The sequence below is a fragment of the Acinonyx jubatus genome, chromosome E3, assembly GCF_027475565.1.
Source record: "Acinonyx jubatus isolate Ajub_Pintada_27869175 chromosome E3, VMU_Ajub_asm_v1.0, whole genome shotgun sequence".
Classification (NCBI taxonomy): domain Eukaryota; kingdom Metazoa; phylum Chordata; class Mammalia; order Carnivora; family Felidae; genus Acinonyx; species Acinonyx jubatus.
The window spans coordinates 34,047,403-34,069,834 of NC_069398.1; the positions used below are offsets into that span (position 1 = coordinate 34,047,403).

General features: G+C 48.5%; 1 protein-coding gene across 3 annotated transcripts in view; it reads left to right on the forward strand.

Annotated features, from left to right (window-relative positions):
- The first annotated feature begins 10,584 nt into the window (after nucleotides 1–10,584).
- The window catches only part of GNA12 (G protein subunit alpha 12), a 107,451-nt gene continuing 95,603 nt past the window's right edge, over nucleotides 10,585–22,432 (forward strand). Inside the window, exon 1 of one of the 3 annotated variants that reach the window (XM_053213781.1) lies at nucleotides 10,585–11,045. In XM_053213781.1, the coding sequence (XP_053069756.1) occupies nucleotides 10,692–11,045 (354 nt within the window). In that variant the 5' untranslated portion in view covers nucleotides 10,585–10,691. The remainder of the gene's footprint in view (nucleotides 11,046–22,432) is intronic. The other 2 variants (XM_053213783.1, XM_053213782.1) reach the window with 2 other exon arrangements.

The window sequence follows — 22,432 nt, forward strand, 5'->3', positions numbered from 1 at the left end:
CATTTGGGCAGCTCCTGTGAAGTTCCTCTCCGTTTCTTGGGCATCCCCCAGGGGCACCCCCAGATCCTAGCCTGATCTTCAGAGGCGATGTGCAAGTCTCCGTGTATGATGCTACCAAAGATGAAATAACACGTACCAGCCTGTGATATTGAACTTGGGTGAGCACCTGAGGCAGACAGTCACTCCTCTGTCCGCACTGCTTACCTGATTCTCAAAATTGCTGACTCTTGGCTCCCGTAAATGTCCTCTGTCTGACGCTTGAGGTCAAGTAAGTCGAACCTGGGTTCAAGGAGGGAAGGGCCTCACCACTTGAGGCCTGGGTTCCACGGCTAACTCTTCGCCAAAAACACGCTGACTCTGGGGGCACCTGGGTGGCTCAGTCAGTTAAGCATCTGACTTCAGTTCAGGACATGATCTCATGGTTCATGAGTTCGAACCCTGTGTCAGGCCCTGTGTCTCCCTCTCTCTCTCTCTGTGCCTCAACCGCTTGCACTCTGTCTCTCTTTCTCTCTCAAAAATAAATAAAAACATTAAAAAATAATAGTATTTTTAAAAAATACTGACTCTGGGTGAAATAATCAGTCAGCAAGACAACTCTCTCTTCCAAACTATGGCAGGCAGCATCCTGAAAAATCCTCTTGTCTACTTCCAAGAGAAGTGACTAAGCCTATCCTAAAGAAAGGGTTTTCTGTGATGTCCTCAAGGCCCCTAGAGACTGTGAATGCCATTCATCCATCCAGCCATCTATCCATCCATCCATTCACCTGCCAATCCATCCACCCATCCATCCATTCATACACCCATCCATCCACCCATCCATTGACCCATCCATCCATCCATCCATCCATGCATTCATCTACCCATCCATCCACTCATGTATCCATTCATCTACCCATCCATCCACCCATCCATCCATTCATCCATCCATCCATCCATCCATCCATCCATTCACTCATCCATCCATCTGTTCATCCACCCATCCATCCATTCATCCACCCATCCATCCACTCATGTATCCATTCATCCACCCATCCATCCATCTATTCATCCACCCATCCATCCATTGATACACCCATCCATCCATCCATCCATCCATCCATCCATCCATCTGTTCATCCACCCATCCATCCATTCATCTACCCATCCATCCACTCATGTATCCATTCATCCATCCATCCATCCATCCATCCACTCATCCATCCATCTGTTCATCCACCCATCCATCCATTCATCCACCCATCCATCCACTCATGTATCCATTCATCCACCCATCCATCCATCTATCTATTCATCCACCCATCCATCCATTGATACATCCATCCATCCATCCATCCATCCATCTGTTCATCCACCCATCCATCCATTCATCTACCCATCCATCCACTCATGTATCCATTCATACACCCATCCATCCATCTATCCGTTCATACATCATCTATCCATTCATACACCCATCCATCCGTTCACCCATCCACCCATCCATCCATTCTTACACCCATCCATCCATCCACCCACATTCCACCCACCCATCCTTCCTCCCTTGCTTCCGTCCTTCCTTCTTTCCTTCCTTCCACCCATCTACCCAACAAGCAGTGATTGAATTCCTACTATGTGCAGGTGCAGGGCTCCAGCCCTGTATAGACAGACCCTGACTCATAGATGCAGCTGGAGGGACATTCAACATATAATGATACAAGTAATTGAAATATGATAAACTCTCTAAGTGGAAGCATGGGTGCTAGGAGAGCAGATCATGGGAACCGGGCCTAGTTTGGGGGGTGTGCAGGGCAAGTTTGGGTTCAGGGAAGGCTTCCCAAGAAAGTGAAGTTTGAGCTTTGTCTGGAAGGGTGAGCACCTGAGAGAGAATTGAGGGTGGGACGGTCTGGGGGGCTGAGGAAGTAACTGGAGGCAAGACCCTGAGGCGGGAGCAATCTTTCCCCAAAATAGGAGCCAGAGTTGCTAAACTCTCCAGAGTGTTTGGGTTTGTGGGGGGCAGGAGGAGGAAGGAATGAGGGCCCTATTCCTAGGTCCGTGAAGGGGGAGACACATGATGCCAGAAAGGGAGGATAGGGAGGCAGAAAGACAGGGATGAAATTCCAGGTTTGCCACTTCCTCAGTATGTGATTGGGGGCAAGAGAGTGTCAGTGTCATTGCATAGACCATGAAAGAAATAATAGTTATAATAATTAACCTTTAGAGATCTTACTTCTTGAAGGTCTTTCTTCTTAGGGCTTTAATAGCTCACCTAATCTGCGGTCATTTCAACTTCGTTGCAGAACTGTAGTGCCATGATAGTTCCCACTTTACCGGTGAGGAAAAGAGGGGCACAGTGAGACTAGGAAGTCTGCCCAAGGCCACACAGCCAGTAGAGGATAGAGCCAGGATCGGATCGCAGACAGGTGGGCCCCAGAGCCACACTCCAAATGAGGCCGTATCGCCGCATGACAGTCGTAGAGGTAGGCATGCGTGAGGTGAGGAAGCAGTAACACACAACCCCATGGCCTTGCTTACTTGGTGCCGTAAGCAACAAGTTAAACAAGCTAGACTGTTTACTTAGAAGGACTATGTTTAATTTCTAAAACTTTGGACTTTTCGGAAGACAGCTTCACGGTAATAATACCAAATTGAACTTGACACATCTAAAAAAAGTAATATCAAGTTTAACATGGCCAGAGAATGAGGCCCGCAAGATACCAGGCCTTCAAAATGTGTTGAAACTTGCCTTCTTTTTTGTGGTCAATTTTGAAAACGTTCCTTGCATTTGAACAGCATTTGTATTCTGTAATCATTGGGCTCACCATTCAACCCATCTGTTGTAGGTCAAACCCGTTCATTGTCGCTTAAGTTACTGATGGGTGCGTAGCAAGTCACTCCAAATCTTAGCGGCTTAGCACATGCCCTGTGGTCGTGACTCTGCAACCCGGACTCAGCCCAGCAGCTCCGCCGGTTCTTCCCGCGCGGCCCCGGGTTGTCTTGAGCATGTGACTCGGCTGGGACACTCAGGCAGCTTTTTGCAAATAGCGCTGGCGTCTTCACCTTTTCCCCCAGTCTCTCAGCACAGCAGCCGGCTCCTCAAGGCAGCACAGGGCTCTGAGCACATAGAAACAGAGGCTCTCGGGCTTCCTTAGGGCTCAACCCTGAAACTGGCAGAATATCACCTCTGCCACACTCTATTTATCAAAGCATGCTCCACGTCCGATCCGGATTCGTGTAAAGAGAAGTGATTCTTTTGGGGGCTACCGGTGGAACAGGCTCCCACAACCATGTTTTTCAATTTCTTGAACTGTTCGTTACTAGCAGAGGTGTGTTTAACCCCCAGCCCCACCCCTCCCTTTGGAGGGATTCCTCCCTTTCTCCTTGAGGTTTTGTCCATTCTTTTCCTTTAAAGGTTTGAGGCTGTTATTGGGTGCATACAAGTTCAGAATTGTTACACCTTACCAGCGAATTAAACCTTTTATTGTATGAAATGACTCTTCATCACTAGCAATGCTTTTACGCTTAAAATCCACTCTGTTTCCTATTAACATCGATTTGCCCGGGGCGCCTGGGTGGCTCAGTCGTTTAGGCGACCGACTTCGGCTCAGGTCATGATCTCGCAGTTTGTGAGTTCAGGCCCCGCGTCGGGCTCTGTGCTGACCGCTCGGAGCCTGGAGCCTGCTTCGGACTCTGTGTCTTCCCCTCTCTCTCCCCCTCCCCTGCTCACGCTCCGTGTCTCTCTGTCTCTCAATAATAAATAAATGTTTAAAAAAAATTAACATAGATTTGCCAGACTTCTTTCATGGGGTATTTGCCTGGTAAATCTTTCTTCACTTTTTTACTTTGATCTTTTCTGGGTCATCAGGCACGTCCTTTAGGCTAAAAACAAGCTGGACTTTGTTTTTATTTTATTCAGTCTGATAGTCTTTGAACTATTCTAGCCTGTTTACATTTATTTTGATGAGTCGTATATTCGGATGCATTGACACCTTATCCTGGCCCGTTTGTCCTGCTTTCATTCCTGTGTTTCTCCTTCCTTCGTTCCTCACATTCTTTCGTCTTGGTTGATTTTTGCTTCCTCATTCCATGTTTCCCCTCTGCGAGTGTGGAATTTGTACACCCCACTTCTCTTTCTTTTTGTGTTTACACTAAAAATTTTAGCGTGAATATTTAACTTGACAAAGTTTAACATTAATCAAAGTGTTTATTCTCCTCTCCAGCTTTGAAAGATCTTAGAACTTTGTGATCATCCCCTCCCTGTATATGTGCCTTTGGTATCCGGTATTTTCGTCCTATTTTTTTCCCTTAACTCCACAAGTTAAAATTATTATTGTTATTTAATATAGTCAATGATAAGAGTGACCTGTATCTTCAGAAACTGTCCACTCCTTCTTTTTGTATGGCAGACCTCCCTTTTGAGATTCTTTTTCCTTCTTTTTTGCGCATCTAGTCTTTTTTTTTTTTTTTTTTTTTGAGACAAAGACAGAGACAGAACACGAGCAGGAGAGGGACAGAGAGAGAGGGAGATACGGAATCCGAAGCAGGCTCCAGGCTCTGAGCTGTCAGCACGGAGCCCGACGTGGGGCTCAAACTCACATACTGCGAGATCATGACCTGAGCTGAAGTCAGCCGTTTAACCGACTGAGCCACCCAGGCGCCCCTCTGTTTTTTTTTTAATGAATGTCTATTTACTTGGAGAGCGAGCATGAGTGGGGGAGGGGCAGAGAGAGAGAGAGAATCCCAAGGAGGCTCCCCGTAGAGCCCAACGTGGGGCTCAATCCCACAAACTGTGAGATCATGACCTGACCTGAAATCAAGAGTCGGATGTTTAACCAACTGAGCCACCCAGGCCCCCCTCAAATTTCCTTTTCCCGTGAGGACACCAGTCATGGGGTCACAGCCCAGCCTAATGACCTTGTAACTTAATTACCTTTTAAAAATCGTATGCCCCAATAGAGTCACATTCTGAGGTCCTGGGGGTTAAGAGTACAACATATGAATTTTGGAGGAGGAGGCACAATTCAGCCCATAATTAAGGTAACCATCTATTTTTCTTTGTTTGAAATGCCCCCATATCCTCTATTTTCTTGAGCTGTATTTTTACTGGGTTTACCGTTTTAAGTTAATGGTTATATCTCCTCGATGCTTTTAAGATATTAATTCCAATCTAGCTTCCTCTTTTGTCCTTCAGGTATCAGCTCTCAGTTTCTGTGGTTGCTTTGCAGATGACACAGGTTAGTGTAGGCAAAGTGCTCAGAATAGTGTCAGTGTGGTAAGTATCCTATAAACAGTAGCTATTATAGTTTTTCCTCTGGCTGCCTTTAAGATCCTCTCTTTGTCTGTGATGTCCTGCAAGGTCACTATGGTGTCTCTCAGTCTAGATTTCATTTCTCAAGCTAAGTATTTCGTGTCGTTTGTCAGCTTAAAATTCTAAGCCGTGATTACTTCAGATACTGCTCCTTCTTGTTTCTCTCTAGCCCCCTGTGGCACTCTGGCTAAATATGTATGTTCAGCAGGTATTTCCGGCCTCTTGTCTTCTGTATTTTTGTATTGGATTGAAGGCGATGTTTTCAGATCTGTATTGAGTTTACTCTCTTGATCCGTGTCTTACTGTGCTACGTAACACATCTATCATGTTTCTGTTTCAATTATAGTTTTCATTTTTAGTTGTGTTATTTGGTTCTTGTTCACACCTCCCCATTTTCTATATTCTCTTATTCCTTACTAATACTTTCAATAGCCTCTCTTCTTTCTTCAGAGATATTAAGAATATTTACTCTATGATCTGCATTTGACGAGGCCAAATTTTGTCTGTGGCTTGGGCTGACTTTCACTCATGATGCCTTATCTTCTTGTGTGTTCATGAGTGGTTGAAAAAAATGTATGCTCACTTCCCTCGGAACTTAACCTGTTGATAAATGATTGACGTCCATACTGTTGACTTACCAGCTCTTTCGCTGAATGTATAGTCCTTTTTGGTGCAAGGTTTATGCAGGCGTCCTCTATCAGACTCTCTACCTTTAATAATCTTTCAGCTTCAACTCCTGTGGCCAGGAAAATCGAACGTCTGCTCCATGAGGAAAATCGAACGTCTCCTCCACAACATCCAACACAGCAGATGTTGTTAGGGAAGCTGGTGGCTTCACCACTAATCAGCTTACCTCTGAATTTTTGTTTCCACTTTGATTTTGGTCCCTGAGGTTTCATACTCAGCTCAGTGACTCAAAAAAAAAAAAAAAAAAAAAAGTTTTGAGGGCACCTGGGTGGCTCAGTCGGTTAAGCATCCACCTCTTGGTTTCAGCTCAGGTTATGATCTCACAGTCACGAGATCGAGTCCCATGTTGGGCTCCACGCTAAACACGCAGCCTGCTTGGGATTCTCTCCCTCCCCCTCTGTCATTCCCTCCCCCTCTTCTCTCTCTCAAAATAAAGAAATAAACATTTAAAAAACGGTTTTGACTAGTTAATAAGGCATTTTTAACTGTTGCTGCGAAGGGTCGGTCTACCATACTGTCAGAAAAAGAAATCTCTTCGATTACTTCTCTCTTCCATATGTTTTCCCTGTCCTTCCAGAATCTTAGCACTCCCAGCTAAGTCTCCCATTCTTCCTCTTGTGATTTTTGTCTCTTTGTACTTTTCCTCTGACTTTTAAGATACTTCTTTCGTTTTATCTTCCAGTGCCCTTGTCTTGTTTTCAAAAGTTCTCAATGGTTACCATAATCATTTGTTGATATTGCGCAATGCCGTTTTATACCATGAACAGTTTTCCTAAGATGGGATGATGATGATGATGGTGATGATGGTGATGATGGTGGTGGCGGCGATGGTGGTGATGATGTAAAGTTTTCATCTATTTACCATTAATTGAGATGTTCTGTTTCTTCTCTCCGGTACCTGGATCCTTTTCGGCCTCTTCAGACTTTCTTCTTCCTACTCAGAGCTCTTTGGCTTTCAAGGAAAGCTCTTTGGGTCTCTTTTGTAGTGATGAAAGATGAGGTAACAGGCAAACCGTTGCCCCTGTGATGAGCACAGAGAGGAAGCTGCCACGTTTCAGCCGTTCTAGTTGTTGGCAAGCCCCCATTCTCAGACACGGGCCATCTCCCCGCCCCCTTGCCCATGCATTTATCCCACATTCTCCCCAGGCTACGGAAGCCCGCACAGGGGACTGCATTCTTGGGACCCAAGAGGACTTTATTCCTTTTGGGAACCACAGAGTTCTGGACCTTATCCCAGGCCTTGGAGCTGCTGAGCCCCTCACTCCCACCTGGAGAATGAGTCCTGTGGCTAGTCTCTCTTCTAGAGGTTCCAGAAGAGCTCACCACTCCACATATGCATTCCAGGCCCTGCCATTGGACCCTCCCTCCTGGCTGCCCCTGAGCTCAGGAGGTGGAATTGAACATGACTTAGGAGGGGCATTCAGTCCACCTCTCCCACCCCTCTACCAATTTTTAAACACGTGGTGGCCATCTGTTCACAAATTGGGGCCTGGCTTATTCTCTTTGGGAGCGATATGTTATTTCATCTCTAAGGCTGTACCTATATTTAAGGTGTTGCATTTTAATATTGTACAGGACCTTGTCCTTATGGATTATTCATCATCACGCCAGTATTATTCTTCTAAATTTGTGGTACTTGATTCCCGAAGCTCCACGATAATAACAATAATGTTAGAAATTACCGAATGCCCACTGTGTATTAGGGCCTTATGTGTGTTAACTTGTTTAACATTTATCAGAGCCCGATTTTTTCCTGATATTACAGATAAGGAAAGTAAGTCTCAGAGAGGTTAAGTGAGTTGATCAAGGTCACACAGCTAGGAGGTGGTAGAGTCCAGCTTTCATCCATTTCATATTGTGCATGGGGAATATACTGGGCCAGGTTTCCAGCCCGGCTTCTGTAAATTACTGTGCTTCCCCTGACACGCGACATTAACTCCCTGGGATCCCGGGATCACAATCGTCTCTGCCTTGCCTCCCTCCCAGCAGTGTTCACAGGACAAATGAGAAGTCCGTGTATGTGGAAGCACTTCAAAAACCATAACATGTCATACATATGTAGGGGATAATTAAGAGATTATTCTTAAGCACACAGATCAGCTTGTTTACTTCAAGCACGTGAACCCTACGACAAATCTAAAGGATATGTCCAGAAACCTTGTCGAAACCCCAAACTGGACACTATCTAATAATTGCATCAACACAGACATAAAGTTATTTATTTTTAAAATTTTTTTAATGTTTATTTCATTTTGAGAGAGAGAGACAGACAGACAGAGTGTGAGCAGGGGAGGGACAGAGAGAGAGGGAGACACAGAATCTGAAGCAGGCACCATACTCTCAGTGCAGAGCCGGATGCGGGGCTCAAACTCACGAACCACAAGGTTATGACCTGAGTCAAAGTTGGACACTTAACCGACTGAGCCACTCAGGTGCCCCAGACATAAAGTTATTTAGAAAGATATAAATTTGTTTGTAAATGTTGTCTGGAGCACTTGCTCAAAGTGTTTTGTGAATCACCTTTTCACAGTCTCTCTTAGCTGAATGAAGAGCTCACTCTGGTCCACTGCTGAATTCTACATTTTCCTGTTTAATTGTTCAAAATTCCTATTTTCTTTTTCAGACACATTGCTTTCTGAGGCCTCCGACTTTCTACTTCTGCTATAACACTAGTGTGCGTCTTTCTGTGGAAGGGCATTTTTACAAAGAAACAAGACTTTCTCCATCATTTGTGAAGGATGACAGAGTACTAGATGGTGTGTTGACTCATAAGTGATACAAATTCACGCCTCAATACATGACATGCCGCATATCCATCAGCACTCAAGGTCCCTGGGGAGTTTAGATCCTTGAAGACCCTGGTTCTGTGGCAGAAACTAGGGATTCCCTTAGTGTTCCCTGTGCTCGGGAACTTGAGCAGCCTGGCTCCCTAACTTACGTGCAAGTTTCTTGACACAAAGAATGTATCTTTTCCGTCTCCAACTTCCTCTCCAAACCTCCCCAGTGCCCGGCGTTCTCATAGGTGTGCTAACGTTATCTGTACAACCAGATGACATAACGTTCGCAAATCGCTTATTCTGTCACTCACCGCTCTCTAATCAGAGATGGTGACACAGTGAAAGAGAGCCCAGCTCTGGGTGGCCCTTGTGTGGAACCTTGTCAGTCGTTTGCAAGCTGGTTTTTATTTTATACACCTGATGAGAAGGGCAGTTTGGACAGGATGATCTTTAAGACTTGCTAAATTAATTTGAAAAGGAGGCCATTAGACTGAAGTGGCTTTAATGCGGTGGTGGTGGCTTAGGAAAGCAAGCCAAAATCGAAGCCTCAAGGTTACAAAATCTGAACGGTCAACACAACCAGTCACAAACAGCCAACCTGCCTTCAAGCTACAGCCAATCAATTTCCTTTCTTTCCTCCAGGCACTTTCTCTATAAGTCTTTTCCCTGGCTCCACTGTGGGGAGCGTTAACCCCTTCTGGTTTGGCTCGTCCTGATTTGAATCAATTTTTGCTAAAATACTGCAAATTCTTAAAAATTGTAATATGCCCCAGTTTATCTTTTAACGGGCAATGGTTCCCCAATCTGGCCGGTCACCTGGAGATTAAGAGATACCTGAACTCCTTCCAGGGATCCTGACCACACTTCAACCTGGGACAGGTAAGAATCTCTAATAAGATCAGCTAACTCTTAGCAAGAACTTACTGGGGTCTTGGCAGCATGGTAAGTGTTTGTCAAGTCAATGTTCTCTATTCGTATCTTCATAACCGTGAGGTGGTTGCTATCGTCGCCCCATTTTGCAGAGACAGAAGCTAAAAACGGGGTATGTGGCTGGGGGGGGGGGGGGAGCTGCCTAAAAGGCTGTGCAAGTAGTAAGGGATTGAGGAAAGATTCGAACTCAGACCCAGCAACTGCAGACCCCACTCCCAGTTACTGTGCTACGTAAGACTTTTTCGGGGGGCTTCTAGTTTGGATGATTAGCTAACTTTTACGGAAGACAGACGCCCAGAGGCCATGCCACTCTCAAAGGGTGCATTTGTTTAAAACTGTGTGTGCGTCCCTCCCCCCCCTGCGTGTTTCTGGAAGGAAAATCGTTTAGGAACAGCTTTCTCTGCAAACATAAGACGAGCAGCTGCACCTCTTGTATCTGCATTTTCGGGCAACGTTAAGTCCACTTAACGAGACGCCTGGTCTCACAGGTTGACCCAATCTGGGAACTCAGGGAGAATCTGTCTGTACACCTGGCACTTCTGGTCCCGCCCTGTTTCGTCGATCTCCCAATCCCAAGCCTGTTCCCCGTGATTGACGTGACCCCAGAGCAATTATAATTGGTCATGGCGGACGGCCGCCCCTCCTCCCCGGCGGCCCCGCCTCCCTTTCATTCTGAAAGAAAGAACCTCATCCCAGATGCCCAATGAGAAGCGCCCCCACCCCAAAGATCCCGCCTCTTTCGGCGCCGACCCCGCCCCGAGGGCCAGGGGGACGGCCGCCTCCCGGCGCCACACGGCCCAATCGGAGGGCGCGTTCGTCCGGATGGACGGCGGCCGGCCCAATCGCCGGGCCCCGGCCGCGCCGCCCCGCCCCTCCGCCGGGGCCGAGCGGCGGGCGAGAGCGGGCCTCGGGGCGGCGGCGGCGGCGGCGGCGGACGGACGCGGCCTGAGGGAGCGGCCGGCTGCCGCGCGGGGCTCGCCTCGCCCGCGGCGGGGTCCATGGCCTGAGCGGCCATGTCCGGCGTGGTGCGGACCCTCAGCCGCTGCCTGCTGCCGGCCGAGGCCGGCGGGGCCCGCGAGCGCAGGGCGGGCGGCAGCGGGGCCCGCGACGCGGAGCGCGAGGCGCGGCGGCGCAGCCGGGACATCGACGCGGGGCTGGCCCGCGAGCGGCGCGCCGTGCGGCGCCTCGTCAAGATCCTGCTGCTGGGCGCGGGCGAGAGCGGCAAGTCCACCTTCCTCAAGCAGATGCGCATCATCCACGGCCGCGAGTTCGACCAGAAGGCGCTGCTCGAGTTCCGCGACACCATCTTCGACAACATCCTCAAGGTGCGCGCGCCTCGGCGTCCCCGCCCGCGCACCTGCGCCCAGGTGCGCGCAGGTGCGGCCAGGTGCGGGCCGCTTGACCCCGGCTTTGGGGGGGAGGGTGTCCGGCCGGGGATGCTCACCCCTTCGGCGCCGCAGCGCGATAATGGCCTGCGCCCCTGCCCGTCTCGGGGGGGGGTGGTGGGGGCCGGGGGCCGAGACACGGAAAAGCTGGCCAACTTCGGGGGATGGGGACGGTGGGCGGGCCCCTCCTGGACGCCGCGCCGGGGACGCGCCCTTACAGGGCGGCTTCTGCGCGCTTCCCACAGCCGGCCTCCCGGGGTCAGGGAGCCGTCCTCGCCCTGCCCTCCCCGCAAGTGCCGGAGAGCGGTGTAGACCGGAGAGGAGGCCAGCCGCACGGCTCCGCTTGGGAACTGAGAACTTGCCGCCTGCACAACGTGCAGGGAGTAGAGCGAAGTGCGCGTACCCACGCCCCCTCCCCCAGCCTCAGCGCTCGGGTCACCCACACGCCTGCCCTGGGGCTGGAAGTCAACCCCAGACCGCGGAGAACTTCGTTAGGAAGGGGCTTAGCGTTTGTCGCTGAAAGAGAAGGCCTCGCTTTAGAAACCACCGCGGTCCGCTTACCGAAGCCACGAATCAGTAACTGCTTGCTTGACACCCTCGGATAACCCAGCCTGTGCTCTCAGTCCCCCGCGTTGCCCCGTCGCCGTTGTGTGTGTTCGCGTGACGGTACAAGTGAATTCCTTGCTCTGCACCCTTTAGTGGATCTCCTGCGTGGTGTGCACAATCGACCGGCTCTCCTGTTCCCCTGCTCGTCTTATTCTTGGCGGTTTGGGGGAAAACAAAACAAAACAAAACAAAAAAGCTGTGGAGTTGACCAAGTCTGGATTCTGGTCTCTCTCTGCTGGGAGTCTGTGCTGAAGGGCTCCCCGGAAAGGAAATCTGGAGAAAACGGACCGGGAGCAGCCCAGTGTAGATTCTCTCCTGCCCTTACAGTCATTTGGGCGGTTTATGATTTTTCATGTGCTTGTTTTTACTGTATCGCTACCCCCTCTCACTGCCCTCTCACCTACTCCTTCCCAGGCTCATTGTGGGGAAAGCAGGTATGTCTCAAGCAGAGGATAGTTTGTCATACCAGACGGCTGTCTGGAGACGAGCGTTTACGGTGCCCCCAGGGACTTTAAATGTCGCAGAGGGCTGTAGAAACCCATCCGGTGCCTCTCCCTTCACCCACGAGGAAGAAGTTCCAGGCCCCAGGGGTAAGTGAGTCCACCCCCTGGAAGCCGAAACCCTGCGTCTAAGCCTCCAGGCTCGGCCTGGTATCCCCGCTTTCTGTATTTGTTATGAAAATCTCTCATTTTAGTAGAAAAAGCTCTTTTAGGATCTTGAGGGGAATGACGGGAAGAGAATCATTTGAATGACAAAACGCTCCTTCCTTTTCACCTCTTTCAAAAGCCTCTGTGGGTCTGCTCTGGGCAGTCTTCACCAACGTTAAAGGCCAGGCGCCCAGTGTGATTCCCGGGGATACACTGTGTGTTTAAAATTCCCCTCATCTTCTGGGGTAAAGTGCATTTCATTGTCTTCCTCTATCTCAGAGCCAGATTGCGTTTCGGCTGCTTTTCCGAACCTCCACGCCAGGCAGGTGTAGAAAGAAGCACAAGGATTTGACTGACTTTCTCGCACTTTTAACTCGGGAGGTAGAGAAAATGTTGAGCAACGTAGAGTCTTAAATGACTGTGTTGAGTGCGTTTTAGGAAACTCATTCCTAACCTTCTCCCAGTGCACGCAAACTTTAACCTCCACTGACTTCCTTATCAACAGAAATACTAGGTTTGTTAGCCTGTCTCTTCTTTTCCTTCCCAGCTTTTAACTCACCGTAAGTCCATTTTAAACTCACTTTGTCTGTGACTAGTTCAGTGGCTAGTTAGGAATTCTTTTTTCAGTTTAAAACCACAAATTCTTCCCCCCGACCCCACACCATGTTTTGACTGATCACTTTAGGAGGAGACCTTTCAAATTAATTGCTCTGCAGCGGCTGCAGGCTGCAGTCGTGGGCATTTGAATGGTACGATTTAGAATACTTTTTGTGTCTACGCACAGATTCAGCGTTCACAGGCTGCTGTTGAAGTACTGTGTGCCGTGCGTGTTGCCACATCCTTCATAAGTGACGTTTAGTTTTTCTCAGGTTTCGGGAGGTATTGTCCCATTTAGCCGTGAGAACACTGAGGATAGGGAGCTCAAAGTCTGTTCAAGGTCAGCTACCTACGTAGCAGGTGGCAGAGCTGGGAACAGATTTTTATTTTTTTAACTTTAATTTTGGGGATAATTGTGGAGTCCCATCCTGTTGTAAGAAATAATATGGAGGGCCCACGTACCCTCTATCCTGTTACCTTCTGTGATAACATCTTGCAAAATGTGATGCAGCGTCACGACCAGGATACCGACGCCACGCAAGTCAAGATACAGAATATTCCCGTCACCGTCAAGGATCCCTTAGGTCGCCTTTCCTGGCCGCTCCCTCCCGCCCCTCCCTGACCCTGGCAAGAACTGATCATTTCTCCAATTCTACAAGTTTTATTCATTCGAGAATATTGTACCAACGGAGCCATGCAGAACATGACCTCTTTTTATCATTCCACCTGGAGAATCACCCAAGTTGTGTGTGTTGGAAATAGCTTGCGCCTTCCGTTTGCCGGGTAGGATCCGCGGTGTGGATTCACCACAGGCCACCACGTAACCGTTCACCTGTCGAAGGGCTCTGGGTTCCAGTTCTCTGCCTGTTGTGAGGAAATCTGCTCCGCACATTCACGTACACGTTCGTACACACATCTTCACGTGTCTGGGATAAGTGCCCAGGAGCCCAGTTGCTCGGTCGTGTGGCAATGGTGTGGTTAACGTGATAGGAAACGGCAAACTTTTTGGAGGCCTGTACCCTTTCACATTCCCACCGGCGGTGTCCGAGTGACCCGTGTTCTCCGTATCCTCGCCGGCATCTGATGTCCTTTTGCTGTGTTAGCCACCCTCATAGGTGGGCAAGAGCTGTCTCCTCGCTGTCTTAATTTTCCTTTTCCTTGTAGCTCATGGTGCAGAAGAACATCTTTTCATGTGTTTATTTGCCGCCCCTATATCCTCTTTGGTGCGGTGCCTCTTGGTGTTTTTTTTACCTATTTTCTATTTCTAGAGGTTGCTTGTTTTTATGGTTTGTTATTTATTGTGGTTTATTGCTAGTGAATGCTTGGAGAGTTTTTTTATACATTCTAGATACTGGTCGTTTGCCACGTTTTATGGTTTGCCACTGTTTCCTCCCCGTTTGTAGCTTTGCTTTTCATCCTCTTAACAAGGGCTTTCACAGAGCAGAACTTTTTCTGATGAAGCAAGCTTATCAGTTTTTCCCTTTATAGGTAACACTTTGGGTATCAAAGCTATGAACTCTTTGCCTAGCTCCAGATCCCAATCCATTTTTTTCCCGTGGAAGTTTGGTAGTTTTACATTCTACATTTGAGTCCCTGATCCATTTTGAGTTAATTATCCCATGAAAATGTGTGAGTTTTGGATGGAAGTTTTTTGTTTTTTGTTGTGTTTTTGCTATGAATGCTTAATTGTTCCAACACCATCTGGTGAAAAGACTGTCCTTCCTTTGAATTGCTTTTGCAATTTCGTCAGAAACCCGTTGGGCATATTTGTGTGGACCTAGTTCTGAGTTCTCTATTCCGTTCCACTGATCTGTGTGTCTCTCCTTCTGCCGTCATCACGTTCTGTTGATTACTATACCTATGCGGAAGACCTTAGCATCAGATAGAGTGGTTTCTCCCACCTCATTTCCCTTTTTGAAGATTGTTTTAGGTATTCTAGGGCCTGCGGATTTCTAGATGTGTCTTAGAATACGCTTGCCTGTGTCTATAAACAAAAAAATCTTGCTGGGATTTTGATAGCAATTGCATGAAACCTATAGATCATTTGGGGGAGAATTGACCTCTCGACTATGTTGAGTCTTCCAGTCCATGAACATGGTATGTCTTTCTTTCAGCCTTTGATTTCTTTATTAGCATTTTGCGATTATTAGCATACAGATCTGGTGTGTGTTTTAAGTGTATATTAAGTATCTTGTTTTCCTTAGAGCAACTGGAAATGATACAGTGCTTTTATTGTCAGTTTCCACATGCTCCTTGTTCTTATACAGCAATGCAGTTGATATTTGTGTCTTGATTTTGTGTCCTATAAGCTTAGCGAATACACTCAATAGTTCTAAGGGCTTTCCTATAGATTCCTTGGGATTTTCTCTGTGGATCATCCTGTTATCTGCAAATGAACAGCTTTATTTCTTCTTTCCCATTAGCTATGCTTGCTTTCTTTTTCTTGGCCTTACTGCAGTGGCTAGAACTCCCAGTATTTTGTTGAATGAGAATGGTGAGAGGCCTGTCTTGTGTTTCTTTTCTGGTGTTGGTGATTTCTGTCTTTTATTTTTGTCAGTCTTCTTAGAGGCTTATCGCTTTTAACGATTTTTTTTTTCTGAAGAACCAGCCTTTTTATTTCATTAACTTTTCTTTATGGCTTTCCTGTTTTCAATATCCTGTATTTCTGTCCTTATTTCCTTCTACTTCCTTCGGGTTTATTTGCTCTTTTTTTTTTTTTTTCTTTGTTTTTTGAGGTAGAGATTTGGATATTTATTTGAGACCTTTCCTCGTTTCTAGTATGTGCCATAAATTTCCCACTCAGCACTGCTTTAGCTGTGTTCACATATTTTGATATGTTGTATTTGAACTTTTGTTCATGTTCATGTGTGTATTTCTTTTTCAGATACTTTCTTTGACCCACAGATTATTTAGAAATGTAGAATCCAAGAGTTTCGAGTTTTTCCTGTTATCTTTATTGATTTCTATGAGTTTATTACGGTCAGAGAACATACTTGGTATGATTTCAATTCTTTGAAATATTTAAGGTTTGTTTTATGACCCAGTATATGGTCTATCATGGTATATATTCTCTGGGCCTTTGTTGGTGAATGTTCACGGACAGTTGAAAAAAAATGCATATCTCTTGTTGGGTGGAGTTTTCTACTTATGTCCGTTAGGTACTGTTGTTGATGGGGGTGTCATGTTCTGTATCCTTGCTGATTGTTCACTATTTCTGTCGGTTCCCGAAAGGGAGGTGTGAAAGTCTCTCAAATACAATTGTGGATATTTCTCCTTTAGCTCTCAGTTTTTGCTTCATGCATTTTGAGACTGTTGTGTGGTGTATAAACATTTAGGATTATTAGGACTTCCTGGTGGATTGATCCTTTTGTCATTATGTAATCTCCCTCTTTGTCTCTAGTAATCTCCTCTGCCCTACCTTATCAGATATTTTAATATAGCGACTCTTTTTTTTTTTTTTTAATGAATGCTTTCCTGCTGTATTTTTTTCCATCCCTTTGACCTACCCACATTGTTGTTTCGGAGTACCTTATAGACAGAATATTGTTATGTCCTATTTTCTTCACTCTGTCCACCTTTGTTAATTTGTGTATTTCGGCCGTTTACATTTAAGGTAAAGTGATTAATCTGTTAAGGCATAAGCCTCCCATTTTGTTAATTTTTTGTTTGTTTCTTCTGTGTTTTATTTTCCTATGGGTTAAACATGTTTTAGGATTCCATCTTGATCATTTGGTGATTCTATATCAATTAAAGCTTTGTTTACTTTCTCGTTGGTTGCTTGGGCTTACCGTGTACGTGCGTAGCTTAGGGTGCCGGCATCCGTGGTTTACAACCGTCAGTGAAGTGTGAGACCTTTACTCTAGATCCTTTTACCCTCCTCACTTTTTAAATATCAACGTTTTAAGTCTTGTTATACTTAGAGCACCACATCACAGGGCTTTCTGTCAGTCATCAAATAAGATTTAAGAAACTTGTGAAAAGTGGGATGGTTTGTTAGATTCACCCCTATTTTTACCTACCCTGATGGTCTTTTCTTCCTGCAGTTGTGAGCTTTGTGTTTGGAAAACTTCTTTTAGCCATTCTTAAGGGTGGGCTAGTGGACAACAAATTCAGGTCTCCTGCATCCGAGAATGTCTCTACTCCCCCTTCGTCCTTGAGATCTCGGTGCCAGCTATGGAATTCACAGTTGACACATTCTTTTAGTACTTGAAAAAGGTGCCTTGTTCTTCTGGCCTCCCCTGGTGCAGATGAGAAATCTGCTGTCCCTCGAATTGCTCTAAGTAAAGGTGTCCTATCTCTCCGGTTGCTTTTAAGATCGCTCATTTGTCTCAGTTTCCAGAGTTGAACTATGATTTGTCTTGACATAGGTTCTTTCGACTTATTATATTTAGGGTTTGCTCAGCTTCCTGAATCTGTGCGTTTGTGTCTTTCGCCAGACTTGGGAGGTTTCCAGCCATTATTTCTAAAAATACTTTTTCAGCCCCACTCTTTGTCCCTTCCTTCTGAGACTCTGGTGATAGGAGTGTCACTTGGCTCTTAACTGCTGACCTCTGGGTCCCTGAGCCTCTGTTGCCTTGTTGAGTGGGATGTGACATCAGCTACTCCTGGCCTGGCTGATACCAGGGAGTATTAGGAGCAGTGGAGTGGTGACCCACCCAGCCTCCCCCCTCCTTTTCCTGTCCGCCTGTGCCTGGGTCGGGGTAGAGGCTCAGCGCCCCACTGACGCCGCCCTGGTCGGGGAGTTGAGCACGTCCTGCATCTCTAGGCAGGGGACAGGAGAGGAGATCTTGCTTGGCCGCTTGGAAGCTGCTCCCTGGTTGTGCAGGGCCCCGAAGGGAAGCGGGAGATGAGCCTGCTAAAACCCAGGGGGTGACAGATGCAGATTTTCTGTTGTGAGACCACCCTTTTCCCAGGCCTTCTGCTGGGAGGAACAGCTTTTCTGGGAGCTGTTTCCATCTGTGCCATTTGGCTGCTCGAGCTTGGAAGCTGTGCAGCACCCTGTCCCAGACAGGTAGGCGGCAAGGACACCTGGCGAGCTCCCTGCCAAGTGGCTCCTCGGGCCCGAAGTCCCGGGCCACCTGCCGCCTTGTCTCCGCCGGCTTTCCTGCGCATGCTCGCTGTGTTCCGTCCTGAGTGTCTTTGGTTGTAAGGAGGGGACCCGGGAGGAATGGGGCTACTGCATCTGTGGAACCAGAAGTTTCTGTCATCCTGGTCTTTTGACTCCAGGTCCAGGCCTCCTTCTTCATGATCACAGTTGTGCCTGCATGTGAGCCTCTCATTTAACTTCATCCCCTCACACTACCCTCTGCAGTGTATTATTTGAATCTGTTAGTTGCTTTGGCTTCCTGTAGATATTCCCGGTAAGACTTCGTATTCATTGTTTTTATCTTTGTAATCTTTTTTTTTTTTTTTTCCCCAACGTTTTTATTTATTTTTGGGACAGAGAGAGACAGAGCATGAACGGGGGAGGGGCAGAGAGAGAGGGAGACACAGAATCAGAAACAGGCTCCAGGCTCCGAGCCATCAGTCCAGAGCCCGACGCGGGGCTCGAACTCACGGACCGCGAGATCGTGACCTGGCTGAAGTCGGACGCTTAACCGACTGCGCCACCCAGGCGCCCCTATCTTTGTAATCTTAAAGATGGTAGTGTCTCACTTCCTGGGCGGGCTGTCCCTAAAGTTTTTGTATGTGCTGCCTCAGAACTTCGTTAGTAACCCCTCTGGTGACGGCAGGTGCCTGGGCCTTTGTGGAGAAGGCTTCAGACCAGCTTGGCCTTCTCTCCCAGTGGCTCTAGCCCCCCTCATCTGTGCTTTCAGGAGCTCCTTGTGACGACTGAATGCCACATCGAGTTAGAAGTTAATACAACATGGGGCACCCAGGTGGCGCAGTTAAATATCTGACTCTCGATTTCTGCCCAGGTCATAGTCTCTTGGTTTGCTAGTTCGAGCCCTGTGTCGTCGGGCCCTGTGCTGTCAGTGCAGAGCCTGCTTGGGATTCTCTCTACCCCTCCCTGCCCCCCTCAAAATAAGTTAATAAACTTAAAAAAAAAATGAATACAACTTAAGCCATTTGGCATACATTAGCCTTTGTTTTGTGAACTAGAAATCCCAATACTCACACAATTGCGTGAGTAGCATCTAACCACCCAGAGGTGGGCCTTCCCAGAGTGTCGTTGTGTGGCTGATTTAGAAACTTTGTGAAGAATGAGATTGTTAGAACTGGTGGTCACTGAAACAAACATTCCACACACACTTTTTGGCCATACACCCATGTTGGTGTGCTCGGTGCCGGTGGGGAAAGGGTCAGTTATGATGAATCCGGCCTAGTCTCTACCCTTCAGGTGCTCCGACCAGCTGGGGAGACAGGTGCACCCTTTAACATCGAGTCTGAATGTATGCCATGTTGAATGCCAGTGTAAAAGTCGGCAGGTGTCTCAGTGAGAGTAGGAAAGGTGGATTCTGGCTGAAGCGTCTGGAAAAGCCTCTGGAGGAAGAGTGATTTGAGCTGGTCTCTGAGGGCGCCCTGGAGTTTGAGCAGGTGGAGAGGGACATACAGATGAGCCCATCTCCATGCGGCACATGTCTGCCAGTTAGGACAGAGAATTCTCGTGGTTTGGAGTGTTAAGAAGGAGAGTAGGAGCTGGACGGAACTTTCTAACGCAGGGAGCTGGTCATACGTAACGCAGTGGCTTGCCAGAGACCTTGGTCACGATGTTCTTTATGTGAAAACCCCAGAGTTTCTCTCTAGAAAATTCATACGCGCACATGTAGTCCCTTCAAGGGGTCCCTCACCGTCCTGAGCCTCGAAGGGGGCCTCTGGATGCTCTGTGGGCTGCAGGGTAAGACATTTTGTGGTAGAATATCGAAGATTATGTTAAATTTTTGTAAATTAAAATCTTTTTTAGGATCATTGGCCGTGGCATTATCTTTTGCAAAGGCCAGTAGGACGTTGAGGGAGCCTCTGCTGCTCTTCTGTATTTTTAGGCACTTGGAAACTCCTTGCCTGCGGGGTCTTTGTTTCTTGGGTTCAGAATCTGTCTGTGCTTGACCCCACTGTGGGTTTCCATGAGAACAGGAGCGAAAACGCGCTTCCAGGTCTGGGAGAACAGTCCGGGTTCTACTGCCTCGTTGGCTGATTGCATTTACACAAATTTACTTTTACACTGGACACGCATGGTTACTGCTTTGATAAGGGCAAAAAAACCAAAGACATCTTTTTCCATCCAGAGACCCCTCTGGCCCTTATTGGGGATTCATAGCATGTGGACGATTGGTCTTACCCTCCCCTTTCAGGTTGACAGGTTGGTCATTTTAACCAAACTGATTTTAGGGCAGCAGTTTTGACCCGAAGTCATCTGTCACGTGAGATTTGTAATACAGCCGTGCTCGATGCGAGATCGTGTTTTGTTGACCGTAGGTGATTCTTCTCTGCTATTACGTAGTTGAGAGTGAGGACCTGGACCCCATCAGTAGTGACTGGAGCTGAAGGTTTACACTTGAGGCTTATCTAGAGATGTGATCACAGGGCGAGCCGCGAGCACAGGACGCTGACGTGTGGCGGAGCTGGCGCTAGACCCGCGTCAGCCCTCGAAGGGCCGCGCCCGCCCTCTCTTCAAGACGGGCTGCAGGATTTTGGGTTCTAACTATTCTCGTTTGTTTGCATTTCACCAAAAGCAGCAGTCTCCGTGCCTTCCGTCCGGTGGCCCTTAGGGTGAGCGGAACGCGGACCATGTGATGAGTTGTCTTGAGTGATTCTTTTGTACGTTCGGACGTTTGTCTGACATCAGGGTATGTGTTCACGTGGGTCCCGGACACTGGTTCACGGACGGGAGAACAGCCTCTGTGTCGTGTGAGTGTGTCGGCCGGCTGGAACTCTGTCTCGACGCGGTGGCCCGCGTCCGTTGGGAACTTGTGCTCTGGGAGGTGCTTCGTCCGTAGGACAGAAAAGGAACAGTTGTTGACTCTTGGGCGTCTCTGCGAGTGGATGGAAAGGAGCTGGAGAGTGTGGCAAGAAAGCGTCCCCACCCCTGCTGTCGTAAGCAGAGGCCAAGCAGACAGCACCGCTCTCTGAACTCGGGCCTGTCTGCCCGTCTGGCCTGAAGCTCACGGCACCAACTTTGCCCGACGGCCGTGTTACGTGAAGAGTCAGCAGTGAAGACTGATGCTCACGAACACTGACTGGTGTTAGCCAGTGAACCCAGGCCTCAGGGACTCCAGTGACTACTTCAGCTGAGTGGAGCAGAAACTAAGCCACGGGAACAGAACACTCAGACTCGGAATCTGTGCCCTGTGCAGTATTGATATTGTCCTTGCCTTGCCGGAATGTTCTGCTGATGGTACATGGCGTGGGTGCCCCACGGCCCTCGTGTGCACGTCTGGGGCAGAGGGAGGCTCCCCGCTGTACCCGGGGAAGGCCAGGATAGGTGTCAGGGCCGCAGCAAGACGTGCTCCCGAGGTTCACAGCCGTCCCTTTGCTGTGCTGTGTGCACGGTGGTGAGTCCTTTTATGGTGCTTATCTGCCTGCTTGACTCGTGTGGGGACCGGAAAGACCGGGGAGGACCGGGCAGGAGAGGAGACGTCACGGGAAGGGCGGGGGCCCCGGGCTCGCTGCAGGGGCCATCAAGACTGTCTGCGGGATGTGCGGTGAGATTCACCTGGACTCGTGTTACACGTGAATCCCCTGGGGCACAAGTGCTCCCGCCGCTGAGACGCCAGCAGCTCAGCAGTTCAGTGGTCCAGAGGAGCACGCCCCACGGTCGCTGGCGGAGCACCGTGGCACGCGGAGTACATTTGTTCTCTCCGCGGACACGTCACACGACGTCCCGGCAAAGGACTGGACACTGACGGGGAAGGGAAGGGAGTGATTGCTCAGTCTCCCCTTACTGCTCGTCTCCCTTACAGGTGAAAGGGAGGGGCTGCTTCCGAGTTTGCTTTGGGAATTTCTGTCACACGCGACGGTTCATCTGTGTTTCCTACTGGTGCCAGCTCTGCCCTGCGGTCGTTGGCACCCCTGGGACGGCCCAAGGCTGCATCTTTGGGGCCACCCGAGTGTTTTCCCGAGGATTCTGACGCCTGGATCAGAGGCCTGTGGGTGCGAAAGTCTAAGTGGGGAGTGATGTGGGAGAGGAGGAGACGCCCCCCGCGAGGCTGGCCGTCACAACTGGGACGTGGCAGACGGGCTGTTGACCGTCTTGTCGGTACACGGTGGATTCGGTTCCGAAGCAGTCGGGTTGTGTCTTTAAACAAACCGGCACCCCTGGAACCTCCTAGTTAAAGCAGGTGTCTCATTAAAAGCGATCCTCTCGGGAAGCTGAGTCAGCAAACACTTATCAAGTGTGTGTTGATGCGCGAGATGCCGCGAGGACGCAGAGAAGGAAGAAAACCTTTGCATTGGGCGCTTTGGTGTTTGTGCGGAAGGCAGGTGCTCCGGTCCCAGTAACCCTGTGAGGCTAGGTTCGGGGCTTTACTCTGTTGGGGAGGGACTTCAGCTCCAGTACTTTCTTAACTTCCCTTCCCTCCC